This window comes from Myxocyprinus asiaticus, chromosome 8 (assembly GCF_019703515.2).
Source record: "Myxocyprinus asiaticus isolate MX2 ecotype Aquarium Trade chromosome 8, UBuf_Myxa_2, whole genome shotgun sequence".
NCBI lineage: Eukaryota > Metazoa > Chordata > Actinopteri > Cypriniformes > Catostomidae > Myxocyprinus > Myxocyprinus asiaticus.
Window position 1 is genome coordinate 13857991 of NC_059351.1, and position 24807 is coordinate 13882797.

General features: G+C 40.1%; 2 protein-coding genes across 4 annotated transcripts in view; one reads left to right on the top strand and one right to left on the bottom strand.

The window, feature by feature from the left end:
• Window positions 1-13577, bottom strand: part of LOC127445504 (regulator of G-protein signaling 11-like) — a 31223-nt gene extending 17646 nt beyond the window's left edge. The window contains exons 1-8 of the mRNA XM_051705632.1: window positions 13506-13577; window positions 12650-12746; window positions 11845-11895; window positions 10645-10751; window positions 10457-10508; window positions 9596-9654; window positions 9383-9459; window positions 8882-8963 (exon numbers count right to left, since the gene is read on the bottom strand). Coding sequence (XP_051561592.1) covers window positions 8882-8963; window positions 9383-9459; window positions 9596-9654; window positions 10457-10508; window positions 10645-10751; window positions 11845-11895; window positions 12650-12746; window positions 13506-13568 — 588 coding nt within the window. The 5' untranslated portion in view covers window positions 13569-13577. The remainder of the gene's footprint in view (window positions 1-8881; window positions 8964-9382; window positions 9460-9595; window positions 9655-10456; window positions 10509-10644; window positions 10752-11844; window positions 11896-12649; window positions 12747-13505) is intronic.
• Window positions 13578-15914: 2337 nt separating this feature from the next.
• LOC127445416 (integrator complex subunit 15) lies at window positions 15915-24511 on the top strand. Of its 3 annotated transcripts, none has more exons than XM_051705476.1 (8): window positions 15915-16041; window positions 17791-17990; window positions 18152-18373; window positions 20630-20795; window positions 20931-21232; window positions 22676-22877; window positions 22980-23019; window positions 23956-24511. In XM_051705476.1, the coding sequence occupies exons 2-8, from the start codon at window positions 17793-17795 to the stop codon at window positions 24251-24253; spliced, it is 1428 nt and encodes a 475-aa protein (XP_051561436.1). In that variant the 5' UTR covers window positions 15915-16041; window positions 17791-17792; the 3' UTR covers window positions 24254-24511. The 3 variants fall into 3 exon arrangements, with proteins under 3 accessions (XP_051561436.1, XP_051561435.1, XP_051561434.1); XM_051705475.1 differs by having other exon boundaries at window positions 15916-16041; window positions 17788-17990; XM_051705474.1 differs by having other exon boundaries at window positions 15918-16041; window positions 17774-17990.
• Window positions 24512-24807: the final 296 nt, after the last annotated feature.

Genomic DNA, 24807 nt, shown 5'->3' on the forward strand with positions numbered 1-24807 from the left:
TGTCTTGCCACTTGATCTTTTGAAGCTTTCTTAGGCAGCACAGGTGGAAGTGGTTCAGTCCATGTTTTGCTTGCATAGAACGGGGAGGGGAGGATGACTGCAGCTTATACTTTCAGCTTGATTGAACGTTTGATGCCTCTTCTGTCCCAGACATTCGATCTCAGTTGACCAAAAGCTGCGCTGGCTCTGGCAATTCTTATATTCACCTCATCGTCGATGTGGACAGCTTGAGAAAGAATGCTGCCCAAATATGTGAACTGGTCAAAGTTGTTGAGCTTTTGGCCATTGACGGTGATTGACAGCTCGGTGTACACAGCGCCAGGAGATGGCTGATGAAGGGCATTTTTTGGTGGATATGATGAGACCAAAGTTGCTGCAGGCAGTAGTGAACAGGTCCATGCTGTGCTGCATGTCTGACTCCGTGCTGCCATTTAAAGCACAGTCATCCGTAAACAGCATGTCACGGATGGTGTAAGTCTGCACTTTGATGTTTGCCTGGAGTCTCTCAGATTGAAGAGCTTCCCGTCCATGCAGTACTTGATGTCAATGCCGACATTGCTGTCCTTGAACGCATCTGTCAGCATGGTGGAGAACATGAGGCTGAAGAGTGAGGGAGCCATGTGTGACTGGGAATGGCTTGGAGTAGTCACCCTGAACCTGGACACGGGCCAACATGCCGTCGTGGAACTGGCGGACCATTTCAATGAAGGTCTCAGGACATCCAAACTTGGCCATGATCTTCCATAATCCATCCCACTTAGAGTGTCAAAGGCTTTAGTCAGGTCCACAAAAGTGGTGTAAAGAGGGACGTTCTGCTCCTGGCACTTTTCTTGCAGTTGCCTTGCAGCAAAGATCATGTCAATGGTGCCTCGCTCTTTCCTGAAGCCACACTGGATCTCTGGTAGAAGATCTAGTTCAAGATGCAGTGTTAGTCTGTTCAGGAGTACCCTGGTGAGTACCTTGCCTGCTACTGATAGCAGGGAGATCTCTCTGTGGTTGTCACAGGCTTGTCGATTCCCCTTGCGTTTGTAAATGTTGAAGATTGATGCATCCTTATATTCTTCCACATTTTGCAGAATAGCTCCATCAGCCTCTCCACTATCTTGGATCCACCTGCCTTGTATATGTCATCCAGGATGTAGTCAGCACCGGGGCTTTTCCACTGGCAAGGATGATTGTTTCGATGATTGTCAGAGGGTCTGCCATGGCCTCATTGATCTCCACCTCTGGCAGGCGGTCAATTGCCTCGTCGTTGATGGAGGTGTGTCTACTGAGACACCTACATATGAGGATCTTATCTTTCTTGGTGATGAGTGCTGCCACCATCACTCAGGAGAGGGGCTGTACCTGATGGCTGTACCTGATGTCACAGGACCATACACAGTCTGAAGGGCACTGTAAATGTTCTTCATGTCATGTTTGTCAGCATATGCCTGGATCTCATCGGCCCTCTGGCTTAGCCAAGTGTCCTGCATCTCGCGCAGTTTATGCTGGATAGTCTGCCATATCTTGCTGAAAGCGTCCTTCTTTGCAGCAGACTTGAGGTAATTTCTGTAGGCATGATGTAGGTGGTTCTTTTCCTCCAGCAGGGCTTGAATCTCAACAGAGTCCTGATGTTTGCGAGTGATAGAGCCAAGCGTTTCTGAGGCAGTTGTGTACACCAGGTTTCTGAAGGCCGTCCAGCTTGACTCAACATCTGGGGTTTCAGGATCCAATGCTTCCTGCTCATTTTCCAGTCTGTCTGCTAGGGACTGCTTTACGTTGATGCACTTCAGTCTGGAGATGTTGAGGCGCTTAGGTACTTTGATGCCCTGGGGGCGCCTGTGCAGCTGGACTCTGATGTTCAGCTTTGACACTAAGAGCCTGTGGTCTGTCCAGCAGTCTGCACTGCACATGGCCTTTGTTACACGTACATCCTTCCTGTCCTGCCTACGAATGATAACGTGATTGATTTGATGCCAGTGCTTGGAGCCGGGGTGCATCCATGTCACCTTGTTGTGGTTGGGAAGACGAAAGAATGGAGGAGATGACAATTGCTGTTGCATTTGCCGATGCCGTGTCTTCCAATGACACCCTCCCATGCAACATGATCAGTGCCGACTCTGGCATTGAAATCACCAAGGATGACAAGCTTGTCAGATTTTGGTACAGCAGCAGTTACAGCTTCCAGATCCTCATAGAACCTGTCTTTGACGTCATCTGGGTTGGTCAAGGTTGGTGCATAGGCGCTGATGAGTGTGACTTGCTTCTTTCCAGGTAACTGGAGTTTCAGGTTCACCAGGCGGTCTTTGATTCCTTTTGGTAGACTGGAGAGCTTGCTCAAAATGCTGGACTTGTCAGCAAACCCAACACCGGCCTCCTGCCATTCATCTACACCACGACCACTCCAGAAGAATGTGTAGCCGGCTAGATGAGTCTCACTCAGGGCTGCTATCTGCACGTTGTAGCGGGTTAGTTCTCTGGTGATTAGGGCTGATCTTCTCTCTGGTTGGTCTGCAGCTACACGATCCATGAACGTGTGTATGTTCCACACACCAAGAGTGAGTGGAGTTTGATGAACCTTTCTAATGTCTCTTTTGTTTCGACCACAGAAGTGGGATTCCCTCCAGCCACGGTAAGCTGGCCAGGATGTTTGAAGCAGGCAATTTTGAGGGCACCTTTTCTAGCCCCTTCCTCAGGCTAAGGAGGTAAGAAGTACTGTCCTAAATAGGGCTGCTTAGATGCTCAGGGGGCTGCCAAAAACCATTGCTGCTTCCGGTCAGTGGTAGACGACCCTATGGCCTGAGCTGCCTGCATGCAGGTCTGCAGTTACAGCTGCCAGTGTATTCACTCCTGCTGCTTCATCACTCACCCATCACCACAGGACTTGGCGATAATGATGAAAAAGAATGAGAGGTATGTGATGAGAGGAGTGACATCATGAATTTGCACGTGAATTTGATTTAAGGAGAGTTGTGCAATGTCAGACTCATGCTCTCCTCCGAGTCCCTCTAGACCCAGAGGCAGGAAGTGATCCAGACGACTGGAGGAGTTGGATGCAGTGGATGACCAGGGTGTACTGTCTTGCCGTGCTCAGAGCACTCCACAATGCTTTGCTGGGTCCGCCTTTCTGCCCATTGACCAACTGTTGGTTCCTTTGCGCAGTCAGCCGTGTCCAGTCTTCACATGCTTACGTTGACAAAACCTGTTTCACCAAGGGTGTGAGATCCATCAGCTACTTTGGTTTTGCCAGCCAGTCAAAGCCGTTGCCCAGGGTGTGGCTGCTGTGCATGCTACAGCTACTTGGAGCCACAGGTAAGAGCTGGGTATCAAGTGGGGGCCAAATGTGGATGAGCTGTGAGGTGTTTCCCCTCCCTGAACACTCCGAACACCCCTGTCTTGCCTAGCATGTGTCTTGTGTGAGAATGCGTGGCTTGCCTTATTGGCACTGTTCTTCTGTCTTGTCTGTTTTTGGCGTCAATGATTTGTGTCTGTCTCTTGCGACCTCGGGTGCACTTCGTGTTGCGCTCACTTTGAGCTGCGTATCCGGGTCGTGATTTGTCTTCACTTTGTGCTGAGGTTCGGTCACTTCGGTCTGAGATGACGGGTTTATTTGTGGCTGAACTCTCGCACAGGTGTCTTGTCTCGTTTGTTGCCAGTTGCGTGCATCGTGGTTTTGTCTAGCGTGAGAGTGCATGGCATCGCTTTGTTGGTGTTGCCGTGCATTCTCTTGTCCTGTCTGTCATTTGGCATGAGCGCATGTTGCCTTGTAGTTTCTGGCGATATGCGTTTGTGTCATTTCTGTGTTTGTGTCTGTGAGAGCACGTGGCTTTGTTTTGTTTCCATTTTGCCACGTGTCACTCAGTCTTGCATCTTACCCCGCCTCCTTTTCTGCCCATTATTAGTTCATTAGTTTCACCTGCCCTCCTTGTTAACCTGTTTGATTTCTCTCCCTATTTTAGTCTCCTCGTGTGCACTCTCCAGTGCCAGTTCGTCTTGTTTCCTCATCCAGCCTGTCCTGTCTGAAGTGTCTCCAGTTTTGTATCCTGTTTTGCTCCAGCCCAGCCTGTCTTTATTTAGTCACCCTGGACTGTGTTTTTCTCCCCTTGTGAAGGTTTTGTTTTTCTGTTTACTTTTCTGTTGTCACTTTGGTTTATTCAATAAAGCTCATTATCCTGCATGAGTCCTCCCCTATCTTCCTTGGTTCACACACCGTGACATTTACTTACAAAAAAGTACTGTGTTGGTGCTATGGTACAGCGATGGTTACAGAAGGTAATACCATGGTAGTTTAAGATATAGCATGGTATTTTCTTTAAAAGTATATATGGTATATATGGTATTTTTATGGTACTGTGTCCAAAAATAAATATGGTAATAATATGGTACTATTACTGCATTACTGTATACTGTACATGTACCATGGTATTCACATGGCACTCTAAGATATAAAAAAATACCATGGTATTACCATGGTACATGTGCAAAAATGTGGTAATACCACAGTACTTTGATATATACCATGGTAATGATTAATGAACATATTCATGTACCATGGTATTTAAATGATACTCGAAAGGTACTTCCATTGTATTCTTATGGTACATGTCCAAAAACATGGTAATACCATGGTACTGAATGATTAACATACATATACCATGGTGTTTACATGATATTGCAAGGTATTTTGAAGAATACTTTAGTATTCTTATGGTACATGTCAAAAAACATAGTGATATCATGGCACTATAAAGTGTTCATGTTTTTTATTTTTTTTATTCTTATTTTATTATCTTCTCTGAGGTCCACTGATAATGTCAGTAAAGTTTTTTGCACCAAAACTGTAATAGTTTAATAATAAATGATCATTTTTCCACCCTGTTTCTGGCCCTCTGACTAAAACGCTCGGTTTTGGCCACAGCGTCTCTTTTGGTCATAGTCATCTTTAAACTTCAATGTAAATGCCCATTGTTCTGATTGGCTAACATCATGCAACCCCTCAAATTCAGCCATATTTGAAACTCATTTGGAAGAGAATAAACAAGCTCTCCACAACATTATAAAACTAAATTTCAGGGTTTACACATAGTGCACATCCAACACATTGCATCCGAATATATTAAACTTCACTCAAGCATATAAGCACCATAACTATAAAACAGTCATGACATTTGAAATATTAATGAATTAAACTGTTTAGTCCAAGTGTTTTTAACTGCCCCATTCTTCAATAACAGTTCCTGTGCAGTCGTATTATGACTGGTTCACAAGCAGTCCATGCTGACTTTAGCTGCACAAACACAGTCCATAGCATGGTGAAACATGAAACTTACACATATATTAGGTGTAGATTGCCAGAAACATATCTGGACAGTCAAAGATATCCAGCTAGTGCTCGTTTACATACACCAACAATTAAAAAATAGCGCAGTCTCCTTTTCTGAGTTGTAACTGTCACCGTGTCTTTTAAAAGCGGCGTAATAAGCATGACAATGGTCAAAGACATCTGTGTAATGCATGTTATATACACAAAAAACTTCTAAATAGTCCAGATGGGTCCCCTTTGGTGTTCAAGAATAGTTGATCACACTAGACCTGTCTCTCTCTCTCCCTCTCTTTTTATGATACGAACTGAGCATCAGTGGGCAGGGACAAGAGTGCTATGGCAAATTTTGTGGGGTTTGTAAATACAACTGAATAATGTCTTGTGACATCACAGATACACAGTTTTCAAAACGAGATGTTTCAATAGAATGGGAACTATAAATGCTCTTTTAATACTGGGGAGGAAGTTTTGAGTTCTGAAATGTACAGTATGTTTTAATTGTACAGTTAACTCTTATAAGTCTAATTAGATTTTCCATTTTATGACCCCTTTAATGTATACCATGGTACAGAATAGTTACTCTATACATGTATCTTGGTATTTACATGGTTATCCATGCTATTTTAAGGAATACCATTGTATTACTATGTAATACCATGATACTTTTTAGATGTTAGTGTGTAGTGTTAGTGTCACATTTATGTGTTTTGTTCATATTTTGTGGTCATGTCTTTTATTTTGAAAATTTAGTTCCTGTCCCTGTTCATGTCATGTGGTTTCCTGGTCATGTGATGTCCTGTTTTCCCTCCATGTTCATGTGTCTTGTTTTCATTGGTTTATTGTCTTGTTAACTCATCATCTGTCTTGTCATGTCATTGGTTCATGTTTTAGTATCTAGTTATCTTGTTATTAGTTCAGTCTCGTTATTGGTTGTTTATGTCATGTGGTTACCCATGTCCTTGTATTTAAACCCTCATGTTTGCCATGGTCCTTTGTCAGGTATTGTTTATGTAATGTTGTTTGGATGTCAAGTCAAGTCAAGTTAAGTTTAGTTTAGTTCATGTTTATGTTTCGGTTCACGATTTTTGGATTTCACATTTATGAATAAACTGCACTTGGGTTCTTCACATCACCATCGTCTTCGTCTGCCTGTCATTGCCTACCAGCTTTGATACAGAATATCTGACCTACTATGAACCCAGCAGTTCAGCTCCTATGCCCACGTCAGGGGAATCGTCCCCTGGAGGAATATGTAGTGGACTTCTGCGCTCTGCCTTGCAGGGTGGAATTTAATGATATTGCCCTCAAGGACTTTTTCCGTTTTGGGCTGAATGAGGGCTCCTCCCTGATGCCTGACGGTCGAATTACCCTCAATCTGGCTCAGTTCATTGATTTAGCCCTACAACTGAGCAGTTCATCTTTCACTGTAGGAGTGGCTGAGGAGGACCTATGCATTCCCATCATGGCCGCCGAGCCAGGGTCCCACGTCATGGTCGCCGAGCCAGGGTCCCACGTCATGGTCGCCGAGCCAGGGTCCCACGTCATGGTCGCAGAGCCAGGGTCCCACGTCATGGTCGCAGAGCTTGCGCCACCTTCTGCCCCAGATCCTGAGTCTACTCCATGCCTTGTCACAGCCATGCCTGAGTCTTCTCCATGCCATGTCATAGCCACGCCTGAGTCTGCTCCATGCCATGTCACAGCCACGTCTCAACCTGCTCCATGCCATGTCACACCTTGGCCTGCTCCTTGCCATGCCACAGCCACGCCTCGGCCTGCTCCATGCCATGTCACAGCCACGCCTCGGCCTGCTCCTTGCCATGCCACAGCCATGCCTAAGTCTGCCCCATGCCATGCCACAGCCACGCCTCAACCTGCTCCATGCCCTGTCACAGCCAAGCTTCAGTCTGTTCCATGCCATGTCACAGGCCCGCCTCTGCTCCACGGTTCAGGCCAGCCTCTGCTCCACATTCCAGGCCCGCCTCTGCTCCATGGCCCAGGCCCGCCTCTGCTCCATGGCCCAGGCCCGCCTCTGCTCCACGGCCCAGGCCCGCCTCTGCTCCACGGCCCAGGCCCGCCTCTGCTCCACGGCCCAGGCCCACGCCTGCCTCTGCTGCATGAGCCAGCACCCACACCTTCCACGGCCAATGAGCCAGTGCCCAAGCCTGCCACGGCCAATGAGCCAATGCCCACACCTGCCAACGCCCACGCCTTCCACGGCCAACGAGCCAGCGCCCACGTCTGCCACGGCCAACAAGCCAATGCCCACACCTGCCACGGCCAACGCCACACCTGCCACGGCCAACGAGCCAGTGTTGCAAGCCTCATCTATCCCAGAGCCAGCGTTGCAAGCCTCGTCTGTCCCAGAGCCAGTGTTGCAAGCCTCAGCAGCCACGTTATGCTATGCTGCCTTGCTGCCATTCCTAACTCATCTTACCATGTTACCACGTCTGCCATGTCAGTGGACCCTGCCTTGGGGTCCAATCTGGCCCTTCGAGTCTTCGGCTACTCTCCGGGTTCCCAGTTCTCCAGTTTCACCCCTCGAGCCTCTCACAGGTCCACCTTCCATGGCTCCGCCTCTCGAGCCTCTCATGGCTCCACCTTTCACTGGATCCACCCTGGTTTTCACCAGGCCATGCTCCACGCCCAGTTTTGCCAGGCCACGCCACACTCCACACCCTGTCTCACCAGGCCACGCCCCACGCCCTGTCTCGCCAGGCCACACCTCAAGGACACTGCCACCCCCCTCCAGCTCCCTACTGAACTCCATGTGTTTTTGTTTGGGCGTCGGGAGCCACCCCTTGTGGGGGGATATGTCACATTTATGTGTTTTGTTCATGTTTTGTGTTCATGTCTTTTATTTTGAAAGTTTAATTCCTGTTCCTGTTCATGTCATGTGGTTTCCTGGTCATGTGATGTCCTGTTTTCCCTCCATGTTCATGTGTCTTGTTTTCCATTGGTTTATTGTCTTGTTAATTCATTGTCAGTCTTGTCATGTCATTGGTTCGTGTTTTAGTATCTGGTTATCTTGTTATTAGTTCAGTCTCATCATTGGGGGCAGTGGTGGCTCAGTGGTTAAGGCTCTGGGTTACTGATCAGAAGGTTGGGGGTTCAAGCCCCAGCACCGCCAAGATGCCACTGTTGGGCCCTTGAGCAAGGCCCTTGACCCTATCTGCTCCAGGGGCGCTGTATCATGGCTGACCCTGCACTCTGACCCCAGCTTAGCTGGGATATGTGGAAAAAAAAGAATTTCACTGTATATGTGCAAATGTATAATGTGTGATAAATATAATTATAAATAAATTATTAAAATTATGTCATGTGGTTACCCATGTCCTTGTATTTAAACCCTCATGTTTGTCATGGTTCTTTTTCAGGTATTGTTTATGTAACGTTGTTTGGATGTCAAGTCAAGTCTAGTTTCGTTCATGTTTATGTTTCTATTCACAGTTTTTGGATTTCACGTTTATGAATGAACTGCACTTGAGTTCTTCACATCACCATCGTCTTCGTCTGGCTGTCACTGCCTACCAGCTTTGTTACAGTTAGTGTTGTGAATGTATCGTATTGAGTACTCACAGGAGGTCTGTTCACTAGCCAGTATGCTTGTTCTTGACACTCCAACACTATACGATCGGCTTTCCGACGCTGTTTTGATGCCCTTAGCACAGGAAAATAGTACATAGCATGGCCAATTTATAAGCGTACAGTAAAAATGCAATAACAAAAATACAGTTATTGTAGCTGCTTAACTATACGTACTTAACTATATTTTGGGGACAAATTTGTCCTCAGAAGTTAACTAAATCTGATTAAATATTCCTTTGAGGACATTTGGGATATCCTCAGTTTGTGAAAACAATACATAAATTAAGTAAACAATCCATTTTGAAAAAGAATATTTATTCTTTCAGGGGTTGATTGTGGCGTGGGTTAGGGTTAGTCTACAGTAATTATAATTAGCTTTACATGAAAACAATAGAAGTCTATGGTATGTCCCCATTTAGGGGGTTAAGTAAAGGTGTGTGTGTGTGTGTGTGTGTGTGTGTGTGTGTGTGTGTGTGTTGTGAGGATAGTTACCTGAGCTGCTCTTTTGCCTGCATTACAACAAAGTCCCAGGTGTGGTTGATTCGTTTATGTAAAGCAGTATAGCACTCCTGAGAGAGAGAGAGAGAGAGAGAGAGAGAGAACTATGCTCCATAGTTCCAGGGCTACATTAGTCTTACTAGATAAGATACTAGTAGTCTTACTTATTAGTATTAGACGGTAGATGTTGTGGATTTGGCTTGTTACCTTTTCATAGTCAATCAGTTCTCCTTGTTTACGGATGTTTTTCTTGGCCAAGTAGATTGCTAATACACAACATATAAATTAAATAAACTTGTACATTGGTCAGCAGAACTATTGTTTTGAGGAGATAGTTTAACCAAAAAAAAAAAGACAAAAAAAAAAGATCAACCTCATGTCGCTCGAAACCAATTACTTTCTTGCTTACGTTACTCAAAAAAATATTTTAGATGATTTTTAAGAGTTACGCATGTCAGTTTCATAACAGTTTCATAAAATTTAATTGAGTAATCTTTAATAAATATACATTTTTCTTTAATTTTTTCTTTATTCATTTAGTTTTGTTAAAAATGTGACAATTAAAATTTATGGAATTTTGATCTCAAAAATTTTTAAAATGGCTAAAATATTTTTCTGACTGCACAGAGCACAAAAAAAAAAAAAAAACATTATTTATATTATTTATATTTATATAACATATATTATATTGTTATAAGCCATAATATTTCACATTATTGCTTCTCATGTGTTCAGTTGTGATGTGCCAAATTTGAATGTGCACAAGCGATGCACAAGATTTTGGTCTGTTCCTCACAAAAATCTGTTGTATATCTTCAGAAGACTAGGTCCTTTGGACTACTTTTATGTAGCTTGATGATGTTTTTTTGTCTTTGTTGGAACTTGACAGCCACTGGTTACTGTCTACTTTTGTTGCAGGGCAGCCTGGACATTCAGTAAAACCTTTCTTTCGTGTTTCACAAAATAAAATAACATCATACACATTTGGAACAACATGAGGGTGTGTAAATGATGATGGAATTTTAATTTTGGGGTAAAATATTTTTTTAATGGGAACTTATAACTCGCCATAGTCGAGCTCTGAAGCAGGCCAGCGTGTTGATGTCCAGTAATATGGTGTCTGATAAAGAAAGAGAGAGAGAGATTTACTGAGATACTGTGTTTGATGATGGAAGTTTAGCTGGAAATTATACTGTATGTGAATATTATAATGTGTGTGTGTATGTGTGTGTGTGTGTGTGTGTGTGTGTGCATACCTGAAATCGATACGGTGAATCATCAGATTTCAGAATAAGATTTCTGGGCTCTTTTAAAGGGTAGATGTAACCATACTTCACAAGGGTTTGTCCAATGTACAATGCCTCTAATTAAAAATAAGCAAAAAACAAATGCACATACTACAAACACATCAGTATTACACTGATAGATAACAAAACAAAACCCACTAAAGCTTTCTGAGGAAAATCTAAACCAAAAAAATTGTGCTTGAATGTTGAAACCTGGAAAACAAATATGGGAATACATTTCGGTCTAACCCTCGCCTACACTAGGCGTTCCCTCATTGCAGTGCACAGATTTGTCAAATTCTCTGGAGACTTGATTATTCCACGCACAGCAACATAAAGCACGGCTTGCTTATTAAGGCTTTCAGACCCACAAGTTCTTTTTATGTGACATTTATAAATGTATTTTTTCAGTCTTTCACACAACTCACTTAACATAACAGAAAATCAGACTTTGTGGTGCTAAAGCAACACTAATAAGCAATTCAGTTCCTTGTGGTTTGTGTGTGTGTGTGTGTGTGTGTGTGTGTGTGTGTGTGTGTGTGTGTGTGTGTGTGTGTGTGTGTGTGCGATGCGTGTGTGTGTGTGTGTGTTTAAGCCCCCCCTAAGGACTACACATGGAGAATAATGTTATCTTCACAGGGCACACTCTTCAAGAGGTAACTGGAAATCTTAAAGAAATACACCACAGCAGAGAACATGGAAAATATTACACACAGACTGAGACAGTGCTCAGTAAACTTGAAAAGGTGTTAGACTTGTATCCTGTGAGCATACACTTGCTATTTCCTTTGAGCATATGCTCACTATTTCCTTTAAATGTATTACCTTTTTATTATTATTATGTTACACAGTAAAATAATGAATAGAACTAGAATTATACATTTTACATAAGAAAATGAGTGGTACTCGCCAAAAAAAAAAAATCGGTGCCACAGTGCTACACTGTTAAAAATGCACTGGAAAAAAGTTAACCTAAAAAAAAGTGCTTTGTGCATTTATGCATTTTTTTCTAAATGTACTGATACTATTCAAGTAAAAAAATAATCTCTTTTTGAGATTAAACATTTGGTAGTAAGTGATCTGAAATTACATAAAGAGGTTTAAAATGATATACAGTACTTCACTGTACTATCAGTTTAATATGAGCAATAGTTCAAATTACTGTCCTACCTTCATCAGAGATTGAATACTTCTTAATCAGCCATTCAATAATGTCAGTGCCTGTTTAAAGTTACACATAACTGCTGTTAACACAAGCAAATTCAAACACAAACACAGGAACAAAAAATATGCAACATTAACATGTGTTTTGTCTTTTTAACTTTACAAAATCAATCAGTCTATCAATCAATCAATCAATCAATCTATCTATCTATCTAGTAGCAGAATTAACCAGTTGGCAGTAAGCAGCACCAAGCTCATAGGCTATACATGTTCAGAAAGCAGGACATTCACTACACAGTTAATTCAGGCATGTTTTCAAAGAACCACTGTTGCAAAAATCAGTTACATAAATAGCCTTAACACTTCATTAAGTGCTGACTTTGATTGAAGCTTTGACTTACATTTTTCTAATTTGCCAAATATAGTCATTTGTTTATTCACATGTGTCCCGGTATCCTCTGAGAAACAGAGCAGGCGCAAAACATGCACAGTTCTTGCTCATTAATGACAAGACAACGGAGCACAGAGGCTGAATGTGCACACAGGAGTCTGATTTCACTGCGCAAGCTTCTATTGATTCACTGTCCTCATGCACACTCAAAACTTTCTGAGATATGCATAGATACTTTACTGTGAAATGCACACTATTTCCACAATAATAATGAGATGCTATTTGTGTCTCAGCATTATCTGTAATCATGCCATAACATGTCAGTGACTGGAAAATAAGCAGTCACGTCCATTTGGGAATATCAAGAGAGTGTGAGTGATGCCTGAAGTTTGATGCAGTAATGGAAAGAGAGAGGCTCACCAGTCATTGCATGTGGTATGACTGTAATAAGGAGACGCTGGTTCCGCAGCTTGATGCCCATGTCAGGGTCCTGCATGGAGACTATAATGCGTTCCATCTGTAAGCAAATAGTTTAGCCCTTCACACAGTACCATTTTATACAGCAAAAGTTCTCAACTAAAGAGAGGTAAAAGGAAATAATAAATACAAAAAATACCTGCATTCATTCTACTTAATTTAAAATTAGTTTAAAGTATGATTTTTTTTTTTTAATTCTAGTATAATTGTTATACCTTCAGTTTAATTACCCCATATTAAGAAACTACATACAATATTTTTACTTTTAAATAATTTATTACATTAATTTTTTTATTAAATAATTAAAATAGCTGCCACTCCATAGTACTATTTAAGTGAACTACAAAAAACAGAATGTGACTACAAACATCAAGCAAAAAGCACTTTCCCTGTATAGGGATTTTAATAATCTTCTTGATGTTGAAAATGTTTTATCCACATTATTTTTAAACTATCCTATCTATGCATTGATTTATAACAAGAGAAATAGCCTATAATAGGAGGAAGAGCCCTCATAATAACTAGTTAATGTAAAATATATAGAGCATGGTTGCAAATTAAATTGGCCTACTAAAATGTGATCACAATTAAAGGTAATTTTAAGTACACAACTCAATAGAAAAAAAAAATGATGTGAGAAAAATGTCCTACAGTTTGACTTACAGAGTACTGTATAACTGCAGCATCGTAAAGCTCTTTTGCAAAATGACTTTTATTATTATTATTATTATTATTATTATTATTTCTACAGCAGTTCTTTAGGATGTACTGTATATGAAATACACTTTTAGGGTCTTACCTTGGTCAGGCAGTGCATTTGCTGTCGTTGCACTCCATCCTGACTGAGCGTGTTGATGGTCATGTTCACGGCTCCTCTTGTGATCTGGATGTGAAGTTGAAGGAAGCTGGATACTGATGCTGATGTTTGGAGAGTCTGGTGTCCCGTCAGTGGAGAGGCGATAGGGGTGGCGCTACATTCGAGTACCACATGTTGAAATCAGCCGTAAAATAGCGCCGCCCAGTGGTGATTACAACAACGTAATTGAAAAACGATAAGGGTAGTTGTGAAATATTATGAACATACTTTTTTTTTTTTTTTTTAGGTTAATAGCTATTTATTTCTATTAACTTTATTGGGAAAGTGCACATTTTAGGTGCTGTAACTGGTCATCATTTATTTAAAAAAATGTCTATTTATAATCACTTTTTAGCTTTTTTTTTTGTTTATTTTTTTTAATGTTTTTTAATCAGCTCATTTATGTAAACAGTCCTGTAGTGTGACATGGAAGTTTCAAAGTAGTACAACTATACCATGTAGCCTACAGTTTCTCAATTAATATAATGTGATTAAAAACGTGCATAATAGGCTAATTATATAGTAAAATTAGAAAAAAATCATGCTACAATAATAAAAAAAATAATAATAATAATAAAAAAAAATAACAATAACATGTGTTAAGTGAAGGTATTGCACATCACATCACTATCCGAAACAAATCAGTGGCATATTTTCGGTTGCTTAACATAGGCCTATTCAAAGAAAATGTTCAGGCTCCATACAAGTTCAGCTTAATCGACAGCATTTGTGGCATAGTGTTGATTACTACAAATCAAAATATTTCCTCTCGTCCCCCGTTTTCTTTTTCAATTTGGAGGGTTTAAAGGCAGAAATGTGACGTTTATAATTTTATAAAATCACCTACATTATTTCTTCTGCTAAAACTTGTGTATTATTTGAGCTGTAAAGTTGTTTAAATCATCGTTTTTGAGGAAGACTACCAAATAACCGGGATTTATGTTGTCATGGCAACGAAGTTGTAAAATTGGATATAACTTAGGCAACTTTAAGCAGAAAAGGTAAGTGATTTTTTTGCTGCGTTCAGCTTTCCTCAACCCTGACCAGTCCTCCAATCCCTATTTGGGGATTTTCTGCCATTCTTCTCTGCAGATCCTCCCAAGCTCTGTCAGGTTGGATGGGGACTGTCGGTGGACAGCCATTTTCAGGTCTCTCCAGAGATGTTCAATTGGGTTCAAGTCCAGGCTCTGGCTGGGCCACTCAATTTCATTCACAGAGGCTCTAGGAAGAGTCCTGGGGGCGTATTACAGAAAACGTCCCATCTTAAATCTTAACTTAAGATCTGGTCAGTTAAGTTAGGATTTTTCACATATTACAGAAGCAAATCCTAACTGTAGTTAAGATAAGATTACGCACTAAGGAAATGTTATTCTGTAAGAGCTTTTGTCCTAAATCAGATCCTAACTGATTTTGCCATGGTTACAAAACAGATAAGATAGGATTCTAAATTTAGAATGTTTCTGTAATACGCCCCCTGGTTGTTCCAAACTTCTTCCATTTAAGAATTATGGAGGTCACTGTGCTCTTGGGAACCTTCAGTGCAGCCTATTATTTTTATTTATTTATTTATTTATTTTATTTTATTTATTTTTTTTGTAGCCTTCCCCAGATCTGTGCCTCAGCACAATCCTATCTCAGTTTCTTTGACCTCATGGCTTGGTTTTTGCTCTGATATGCATTTTTAGCTGTGAGACCTTATATAGACAGGTGTGTGCCTTACCAAATCATGTCCAGTCAATTGAATTTGCCACAGGTGGACTCCAATCATAGTGTAGAAACATCTCAAAGATAATCCAGAGAAATTAGATGCACCTGAGCTAAGTTTCAAGTGTCATAGCAAAGGGTCTGATTACTTGTGTCAATCAGATATTTCAGTTTTTTCTTTTTAATAAATTTGCAAAGCTAGCAAAAATCAGTTTTTTGCTTTTTCATTATGGAGTATGGAGTGTAGATTGATATTTTTAAATAAATTACATTAAATTAATAGATAATTTAAAGCATTTTTGCATAAGGCTGCAGCATAACAAAATATGTGAGAAAAAAAAATTATGAGTATGAATACTTTATGAATGCACTGTATGCCATAAATGCTGCTGATTGAGCTTAACTTGTACTGATCCATAGAATATTCATTTAATTGCAAAATGTATGGTTTGCCCATTGGGGCCCCAAAAATATTTGCTTTGCACTTTTTTTACACATTGCCTTATATAATACAATAATACAATATAATACAATATAAAAAATTAATTTTCAACGTCCAAATATGTTTGGTGCAGTATACCAAGGAGCTATCCAGTCTCCAGTACACAAGGAGCGCTGATGAGTGGTGTCGCGCTTCACTCAGCCGAGTGTGAAACGTCCTTTACGGGTTTCCGTAGTTATTTTGCGATGAACAACTTTCACATTGTCAGTTATGTGAGAGATACGTTTACTGATTGAAAGAAACTAATGTAAGCAGTCTAAATAATTAACAAAGGTAAGACTATATTCCTACACTTACATTTTTACAAATGAATATGTGCAATGTCCTAAGGAAACATTAGTAGCCGGCTGTGCATAAGTCGCGTGTAAACAGCATCGTTTGAACAATGTGTATCACCATAGAGACTCACCAGAAGTGCTCTTGTAAATTAGAATTATTTATACATTTTCTTGGTTTAGATAGTTATTCAGAGATGCTCTGCTTCAGTATTTTGCGGTGTTACTCTTACTGTCTGGTACCTTGGTACGTTGATGTATCAGCTGCTGAATGATTACCTTGTTCATGTACCATGGTATTTTCACAGTACTCCAAAGTATTTTAGTTAATCGCAGCATTAACTTGATATACATCCAAAAATATGATAATACCATGGTTTATAAAAAAAAAAAAAAAAAAAAAAAAAAAAAAACATTACTATGCTTCCATATCCAAAAAAAAACATTGTATTACCATAGTACATATCCAAAAACCATGTTAGAAACTTGGTATTACTATGGTACATATCTATAAAATAGTAGTAGTTAGGCCTGTGTATTGATGCAGATTTTTGTATTCGATTCAGATTTACAAGCTCACGATTCGATGTTGATTCCGATGGGTATATTTAATTTGTAATGTCAATTTTACTTGCATATGAAAGAAATTATCTCTCAACTAATGCTGTTAATTATACTAGGTACATTACGAAAATATTAATTTGACTATTAATATTGTATTAGTTTTTCATCATTTTGGTCACATTTTTAAAAACAAAGAAACCCTTGTATTCCATTAATAAATATGATATTATATTGTATTATATAACATTTATTATATTCTGTTACATGTTTATTGTTTAATTGCATAATTTGTTCTATTTACAAGGATTTACATTGATTTTGTTACACACTGTTAAAAACCGGTACTGTCTCTTTAAGTAAACCGGCAGTTCTGTAAATGAGCGCTTATTAACGAGGGTGGACTCTAATGCCTTTACCTCATCCGTGCTATGCATGATTACAATTAAATATAATTTTGGGTTGTTTTTGATCAGCAACTGACTGTAAAGAACAGAAAGAGACATTATTCAGTGACAAATGGATTGCGTGGATCTTGTCTTTTTGGACAGATAGAAAGAATCAAACCAAACTTTTACTCTCAACACGCAGTGAAAGGATCTCGGTGCTGAACATATTCCCCACTATACTGCACAATCCCTGGTGAGCGAAATCTAAACATTTACCAGCCAGTGGCTAATCATAGACATTTTTCGTCGCATAGAGCAAGTAGAGGGTTGCACGTAGAGTAAAACATAGGTTTTAGGATTTAAGAATCAATATCGTTCAAATGAAGATCACGGTGCATTTGAAAATCAATATTTTTACCCAGTCCTAGTAATAGTACCATGGTACCATGTCCAAAAAAACCATTGTACTTTTTTAAAGTGACACTTTGGTACTGAATGATTACAATATTCTTTAACCATGGTATTTGCATGGTGCTTCAAAGCATACAATGGCACCTACCTGTCCAAAATATTAGTACTACTATCATGATACATGTCCAGAAACCATAGTAGTACCATGTTACCTGTCCAAAATAACATGGTATAACCAAGGTACATGTCCAAAAAAATCATGGTAGTACTAAGGTACTGTTTGTTACTTTTATTAATGGCCTACTGATGACTTTTGTGTCAAATGTGATTACATTTTGACAAATGCATGTATAAATTAGAATGATGTAGTTTCTCTTCCACAGCAGAGATGAGTGATGTTCGGCATGCATTGCTGCGGCGCGATCCGCTGAGCGCGGCTAAAGAAGTTCTGTATCATCTGGACATCTCACTGGGCAGCGCTCTGCAGAGCTCCACCGGTCCCACACCTGGACTAGAGAAAAGCACAGTGGAGCTGGTGGAGGAGTTTATCTTTCATGTTCCTAAAGACAGAAACATCCAACCCAAGGTGTGGAACAAAATCCACATTAATACCAAGTAGTTTTGAAGCCATTTTTTCTCAGTTCCAGTGTTGGCGTCTGTATTGTTTTGCCTTTGTATAGCAGGGCACTATGAGACACTAAGGATGGTATGTGTTTGCTGATGCATCTTGTGTTGTGTTTGACACAGAGGATGAGCTGCGTTCAGGAACTACAGCTGCTGGAGATCATGTGCAGTTACTTCCAGGAACAAAGCAAAGATGCAATCCGACAGATCATTTTCTCTGCCCTCTTCAGTCTCCAAGGCAACAAGGCTGACGAGAACCGCATGGCCATGCTGGGCAAGCTGGTCTCCATGGCAATAGCTGTGTGTCGGGTGCCCATACTAGAGTGTGCAGCCACCTGGTTACAGGTGTGTGATGTGGGAAAAAGAGCATTTACCCTGGTTTTGTTTACTTTCTCAGTAATGATGCCATGCCTCGATCCTTGTGTTGTGTTAATGTTAAACGAATGTTCCAAGTTAAGCTCAATCAACAGCATTTTGTGGCATAATGTTTATTTCCTAAAAAAAAATTATTTCGACTTGTTGCTCCTTTTCTTTTACAGTGAGGCACTTACAATGGAAGTGAACGGGGCCAATTAGTCAACTTTAAAATACGTTTCCACAAGTATAGCCACAAGACATACGTGTTAAAATGATTTTAGTGAGATAAAATTGCTTACTAACCTTATCAGTGTAAAGCAGTGGTTCTTAAAGTGTGGGGCATGCCCCCCTTACAATAAATACCTAAAGAAGACTGCTTTCTTCTCAAATCTTGTTCACGTTCTGAAATCCAAATTTGCTGCAATGAAAGAACAGAAAAACCAATGTGCGCTATTTCTTTTCCTCTACCTTTTTCTCCTCATGTGGTGTCAGGTGCACTCACTGAGCTGTGCTTACTGTATGTAAACAATGATGTTCCCTTCTGCATGCCAGATTCGAATGGGTGTAGAGGAAGATTTCAGTGAATTACCACTTACATTTTTTTGTGTTCTTCACATAGTGCTATTGAATGGCTTCAGTAGACTTGAAATGTTCCTCACAAGTGATATGGGCACCTTTTATGGTGATTTTATGTGCTTTTGGAGCTTGGCAGTCCATTGGTGCAGCCAGAAACAAGCCTGTCTGGCACCAACATTCATGACAATGTCCAAATCACTGAGATCACATTTTGTCCTCATTCTGATGGTTGATGTGAACATTAACTGAAGCTCCTGACCCATATCTGCATTATTTTATGCACTGCACTGCTGCCACACGATTGGCTGATTAGATAATCGCATGGATGATTGTTGGTGCCAGATGGGCTGGTTTGAGTATTTCTGTAACTGCTGATCTCCTGGGATTTTCACACACAACAGTATCTAGAATTTACTCAGAATGGTGCCAAAAACCAAAAACATCCAGTGAGCGGTAGTTCTGTGGACAGAAATGCCTTGTTGATGAGAAAGGTCAATAGAGATTTGCCAGACTGGTTTGAACTGACAATGTCTACGGAAACTCAAATAACCACTCTGTATAATTGTGGTAAGAAGAATTATCATCTCAGAATGCTATTCCGAGATGCGGGTTGACTCTGTTTTGGCGGCACGAGGGGGAACTATACAATATTAGGCAGGTGGTTTTAATGTTATGGCTGATCGGTGTATTCACCCATATGCCATCCCAGATGTGTATGACTTCCTTTCTTCTGCTGAACACAAACAAAGATTTTAGAAGAATATTTAAGTGCTGTAGGTCCATACAATACAAGTTAACAGGGTCCAAAACTTTGAAGCTCCAAAAAACACATAAAGGCAGCATAAAAATAATCATAAGACTTCAGCGGTTAAATACATGTTTTCAGAAGTGATATGATAGGTGTAGGAGAGAAACAGATACATATTTAAGTCCTTTTTTACTATTAATCTCCACTTTCAAACAGACCTCCTAGGTGCTCCTTCCTAAGATTTCTTCTTTTGTTTTTGGTGATTCACATTCTTTGTGCATATCACCACCTACTGGGCAGGGAAGAGAATTTATAGTAAAAAAAAAAAAATACTTAAATATTGATTTATTAATATTAATTGTTTCGCAGAGTCTTATGGATTACTTTTATGCTGCTTTGTGCTTTTTTGAGCTTCAAAGTTTTGAACCCAGTTGACTTGCATTGTATGGACCTACAGAGCTGAGAAAATCTTTGTTTTTGTTCAGCAGAAGAAAGAAAGTCATATACATCTGGGATGGCCTGAATGTGAGTAAATGATGAGTGAATCTTCATTTTTGGCCAAACTATTCCTTTAAAGGTGTTTCTTTTTAGATTCTCATTAACTGTAGTACAGTCATTTTTATGTGCTCAATTGTTATGAAAATGTCACAATTCCAAAAATCTTAATGGTCCTAAAATAGGCTTAATTTTATGCCAAATTTAGACTCAACTTTTATGCAAATTGTTTTTAAAATAATAGGCTTAACTTTATGCAAAATATAATTTCTTTCTTTAGATTTTTGGGTGGAATATCACCTGGGATTTACCAATGAGCTAATTTTAATTGATAAAGTGTTTAAAAGGGCCTTTATTGAAAGGTCTGAATATCTAGCAACATATGTACATTATTTAACTTAAGCATTTATTTTACATTTATGCAGCGCACACACACTGCATGGTGTGTTCGGTTGGCTCAGGTGTTGATGGATGATTACTGCACCCTAGTGCCGTGTGCCATCTCTACACTGCAAAACATCTGTTCAGCCAGTCCACGATTCTGCTGCCAGCTCATCACTGCAGTAACGGCCCTCTATGACTTCTCCTCATGTACTGACTCTCACTGTCTTTTATGTTGTATATGATGACATGCCAGTTATTGTCAAGTTATTTTAGAAATGCATGAGCTCCGCTGATGTGCTTAAGTAAAATGTACTTTAATGTATGATGGGTTTTCTTTTGTAGATGAGCTGACTCCTTCCCCTGTGCTCTTGGAGATGCTGGTTGGTTGGATCACAGATGATCCCAGACTGTTGCTGCTCACCTTCATCAACACGCCCCTCAATACCAGCCTTCCGTTAGGTTGCCTTGAGATTACACCCCTTTTAGGTCTGCTGCGATGGTGTGTGAAAGCTCCGTTAGCCTATCAGAGAGCTAAGAAGTCAGCTTTGACCAATGGTCATGGGGAGAGTGAAAAAGGGACAGCAAATGAAGAGCTGTACTCTAAACTGCACCTGAGCGTTCTTCAAGTCTTTCTTATGCTACAGGTGTTGTTTTTTTAATAGATACAAGTTTGTGAGGCTTTAAAGCAATAGTTCTTCCAAAAATTAAAGTTCTAGGAACACAAAAGGAGAGATTTTTTTACATGCTGTTACAAAGTCTGGGGACTGGCTCTTTCAAGTTTCAAAAAGGATGTAAAAGCACCAAGGAAAAACGGTCCAAATGACTTTTGCGCTATATTCCTATAGTAGTCTTCTGAAGCCATATGATAATTTTATGTAAGAAACAGACTAAAAAGTCATTATTCTCTGATAACTTTTCCATTGAGTTAAACTGATTAGTCCAATTTGTGAACGAATCATTCAGACCATGAACTGGATCAGATGATTCATTAAGACTAAACAACTAGAACTAAAAATTTGTTCATGAAGTGGACATTGCTTACTTTCTCATTAAAGGAATAGTTCAACCAAAAATGAAAGTTCTCTCATCATTTCCTCACCTTCATGCCTTCACAAATATGTATGACTTTCTTTCCTCTGCAGAACACAAACAATTTTCGAAGAATATTTCAGCTCTGTAGGTCCTACCAATGCAAGTGAATGGTGACCAGATCTCAGAAGGTCCAAGAAGGACATAAAGGCAGCATAAAAGTTATCCATATGACTCCAGTGGTGAAATCCATGTCTTCAGAATCTATAAGATAACTGTGGGTGAGAAATAAATCAATATTTGGTGGCTGAATGTGAAAGTTACTTCCACACCAGAATGTGAAAGTGGAGATTTACAGAAAAAAAAAAAAAAAAAGGCTTAAATATTGATTTGTTTCTCACCCACACTTATCATATCGCTTCAGAAGAGATGGATTTAACCACTGGAGTCGTAAGGATTACTTTTATGCTGCGTTTCTCTTTTTTTGGACCTTTCTGAGTTCTGGTCATCATTCACTTGCATTGAATGGATCTACAGAGCTGCAATATTCTTCTAAAAATCTTAATTTTTGTTTTGCAGATGAAAGAAAGTCATAGACATCTGGGATGGCATGAGAGTAAATGATGAGAGAATTTTTATTGTTGGGTGAACTATTCCTTTAACTCAACATACCAAGCAAAGCTATAGACAACTGTGAAGATTTTCAAAGAATAACTAAAATTTTGGTCTGTTCGTCACACAAAGCTATTATGTGGCTTCAGAAGACTTTAAAACATTGTACAAGGATTGTATGGACTACTTTTATGATGCTTTTGCTTGCTTGAAGGCTTGAGAGCTCCAGTCCCCATTCATTGTAATTGCCAGGAAAAGAACGACCAGTACATTATTCAAAATTTCTTCTTTTGTGTTCCCCGGAAGAAGAAAAACAGTCACGCAAATTTAAAACAATGTGAAGGTGAATAAATGATGACAGAATTTTCATTTTTGGGTGAAATAATCCTTTTAATAACCCTTATAGTTTTACAATATAATTTTTTGTTTTATTTTAACTTCTGCAGGTCCATCTGACAGAACAGAATTTGATTGGTCGGCTTGCTGTGCTTCCTGTGGAATCTGTTGCTGCATTGGTGGAGGAAGTCAGTCGTCTGTGTGAAAAGCTCACGCACCTCTCTGCTGCCAATCATATCCAGCTGGCTCTAGATAGGCTGGCACAAGCCCTTCAGGTCGCCATGGCGACAGGAGCCCTTCTGTGTGCCAGGGGTGAGTGATGTTTTCGTAATAACGGCCATTTACTGTAAGTTTAAATCTGCTAAAAGCAGTTTGGCAGTGAAGTAATTTCCTATCATGTCATTTATTCCTCAGAGGATCTTCGGGCTCTGTGTTCCAGACTTCCTCACAACAAGTAAGTCACCTACCTCAAAAAGCAAGCAATCTAGTAATGCAAAATGGAATAACAAAATTACGTTTATTTATACCCCATTCCCTTTTGACCCTATTTACTTTAATACATGTTCCTAGTCTTATTGTGCACATTTTCATTAGTGCATATTTGTCTAAATATGTAATAACTTGGTCTGCCTCTGAAATGACTTTTCTGTCATTTGTTTATTTAGTCTCAGCTATTTTGTGTACACTACCTTTAGAAAGTTAGACACACCAAGCTCATTCTCTATTCACTATTTTCAAACTATTCAAACTTTTCACTGGTTGTGTACATCTCATATTATCATAACATTTTATGTATTATATTTATTGGGGTTCAGCCAAAATTCTCTCTATATGCCGGCATCGTTCATTTAAAAAAAACCCTTATCGCTACCACCTCTGGAGTCACGAGTTCGAATCCAGGGCGTGCTGAGTGTCTCCAGCCTGGTCTCCTTAGCAACCAAATTGGCCCGGTTGCTAGGGAGGGTAGAGTCACATGGGGTAACCTCCTCGTGGTCACCATAATGTGTGGTTCTCGCTCTCGGTGGGGCACGTGGTGAGTTGTGCGTGAATGCCGCGGAGAGTAGCGTGAAGCCTCCACACGCACTATATCTCCACGGTAATGTGCTCAACAAGCTACATGATAAGATGCACAGATGACACGGAGGCAACTGAGATTCGTCCTCCGCCACCCGGATTGAGGCGAGTCACTACGCCACCACGAGGACTTAGAGCGCATTGGGAATTGGGCATTCCAAATTGAGGAGAAAAGGGGACCAAAAAAAAAAAAAACTTTATTGGTTAATCACTTTTAACATAATCATTTAACATAATTTTATTTAGACTTTTAACATAATGATTTATGCTAATCCATGAGCAGTAATTAACTGGCTGTATTTGTTTTGTGTTCCAGTCTGTTACAGCTGGTGATGTCCGGTCCAGTCGTGCAGCCTCCACCTCACAGCGCTCCCTTTCAGCCCAACATGTACCCTCACATCCACCCCGGCCGGCCCTCCCCTCTCTCTCCCCACAGCCCACACCAGTCTGCCCTCCCCTCCCCACACAGCCCACACCCAGTTCTCTCACCACACCCCACACACCCAGCACTCTCGCCACATCGCGCGTTAACGCCCCACGCTGCACACCCCTCTCTGTCTCCACATGCCTTTCACCCTGCTGCCATGGCCTTTCCGTACCGGCCCATCCGCTAACCAGCAAACAGGACACATGGTCTTCTCTGCTTCCGCTTGAGAAGAGAACATAATATTTTTGTCTGAATTCAGGGTTTAAGTCAAAGAAAGTGAGATTTGCATCATCCAATGATTATGATAAAGAACTACTATGACCTTTTATATCAGATAACCTTCAAAACATTTGCTCTGAACCTGAAGATGTTTTGATGTGTACAGTAGAATTAGTTTTTTCCTAGCAACACATTCTGTTTTTAAAATTAAATGCTTCAAATGTCATGTTGAATCGTCCTTTGTATCATACATTACAATACTACCTTCTATTATTATTTTAGGTTAGATATGAACTTTGAAAAGCGCTTGTCAAAATTGGATAAAATTCTTAAGCATTATTCCAGCTAGAAATGTATGGAGTGCCAAATATCTCAATTATATTACTAAATAAACAGGTAAATATTTAAGTCGATTGAAAACATTTTAAAATAATTTAAAATTGAATCATTAAATCATTAAATAAATCAAAATATGTCATTAATTTTACTAGCTTTGCATCCATTTTCAACTCAACTTTAGCT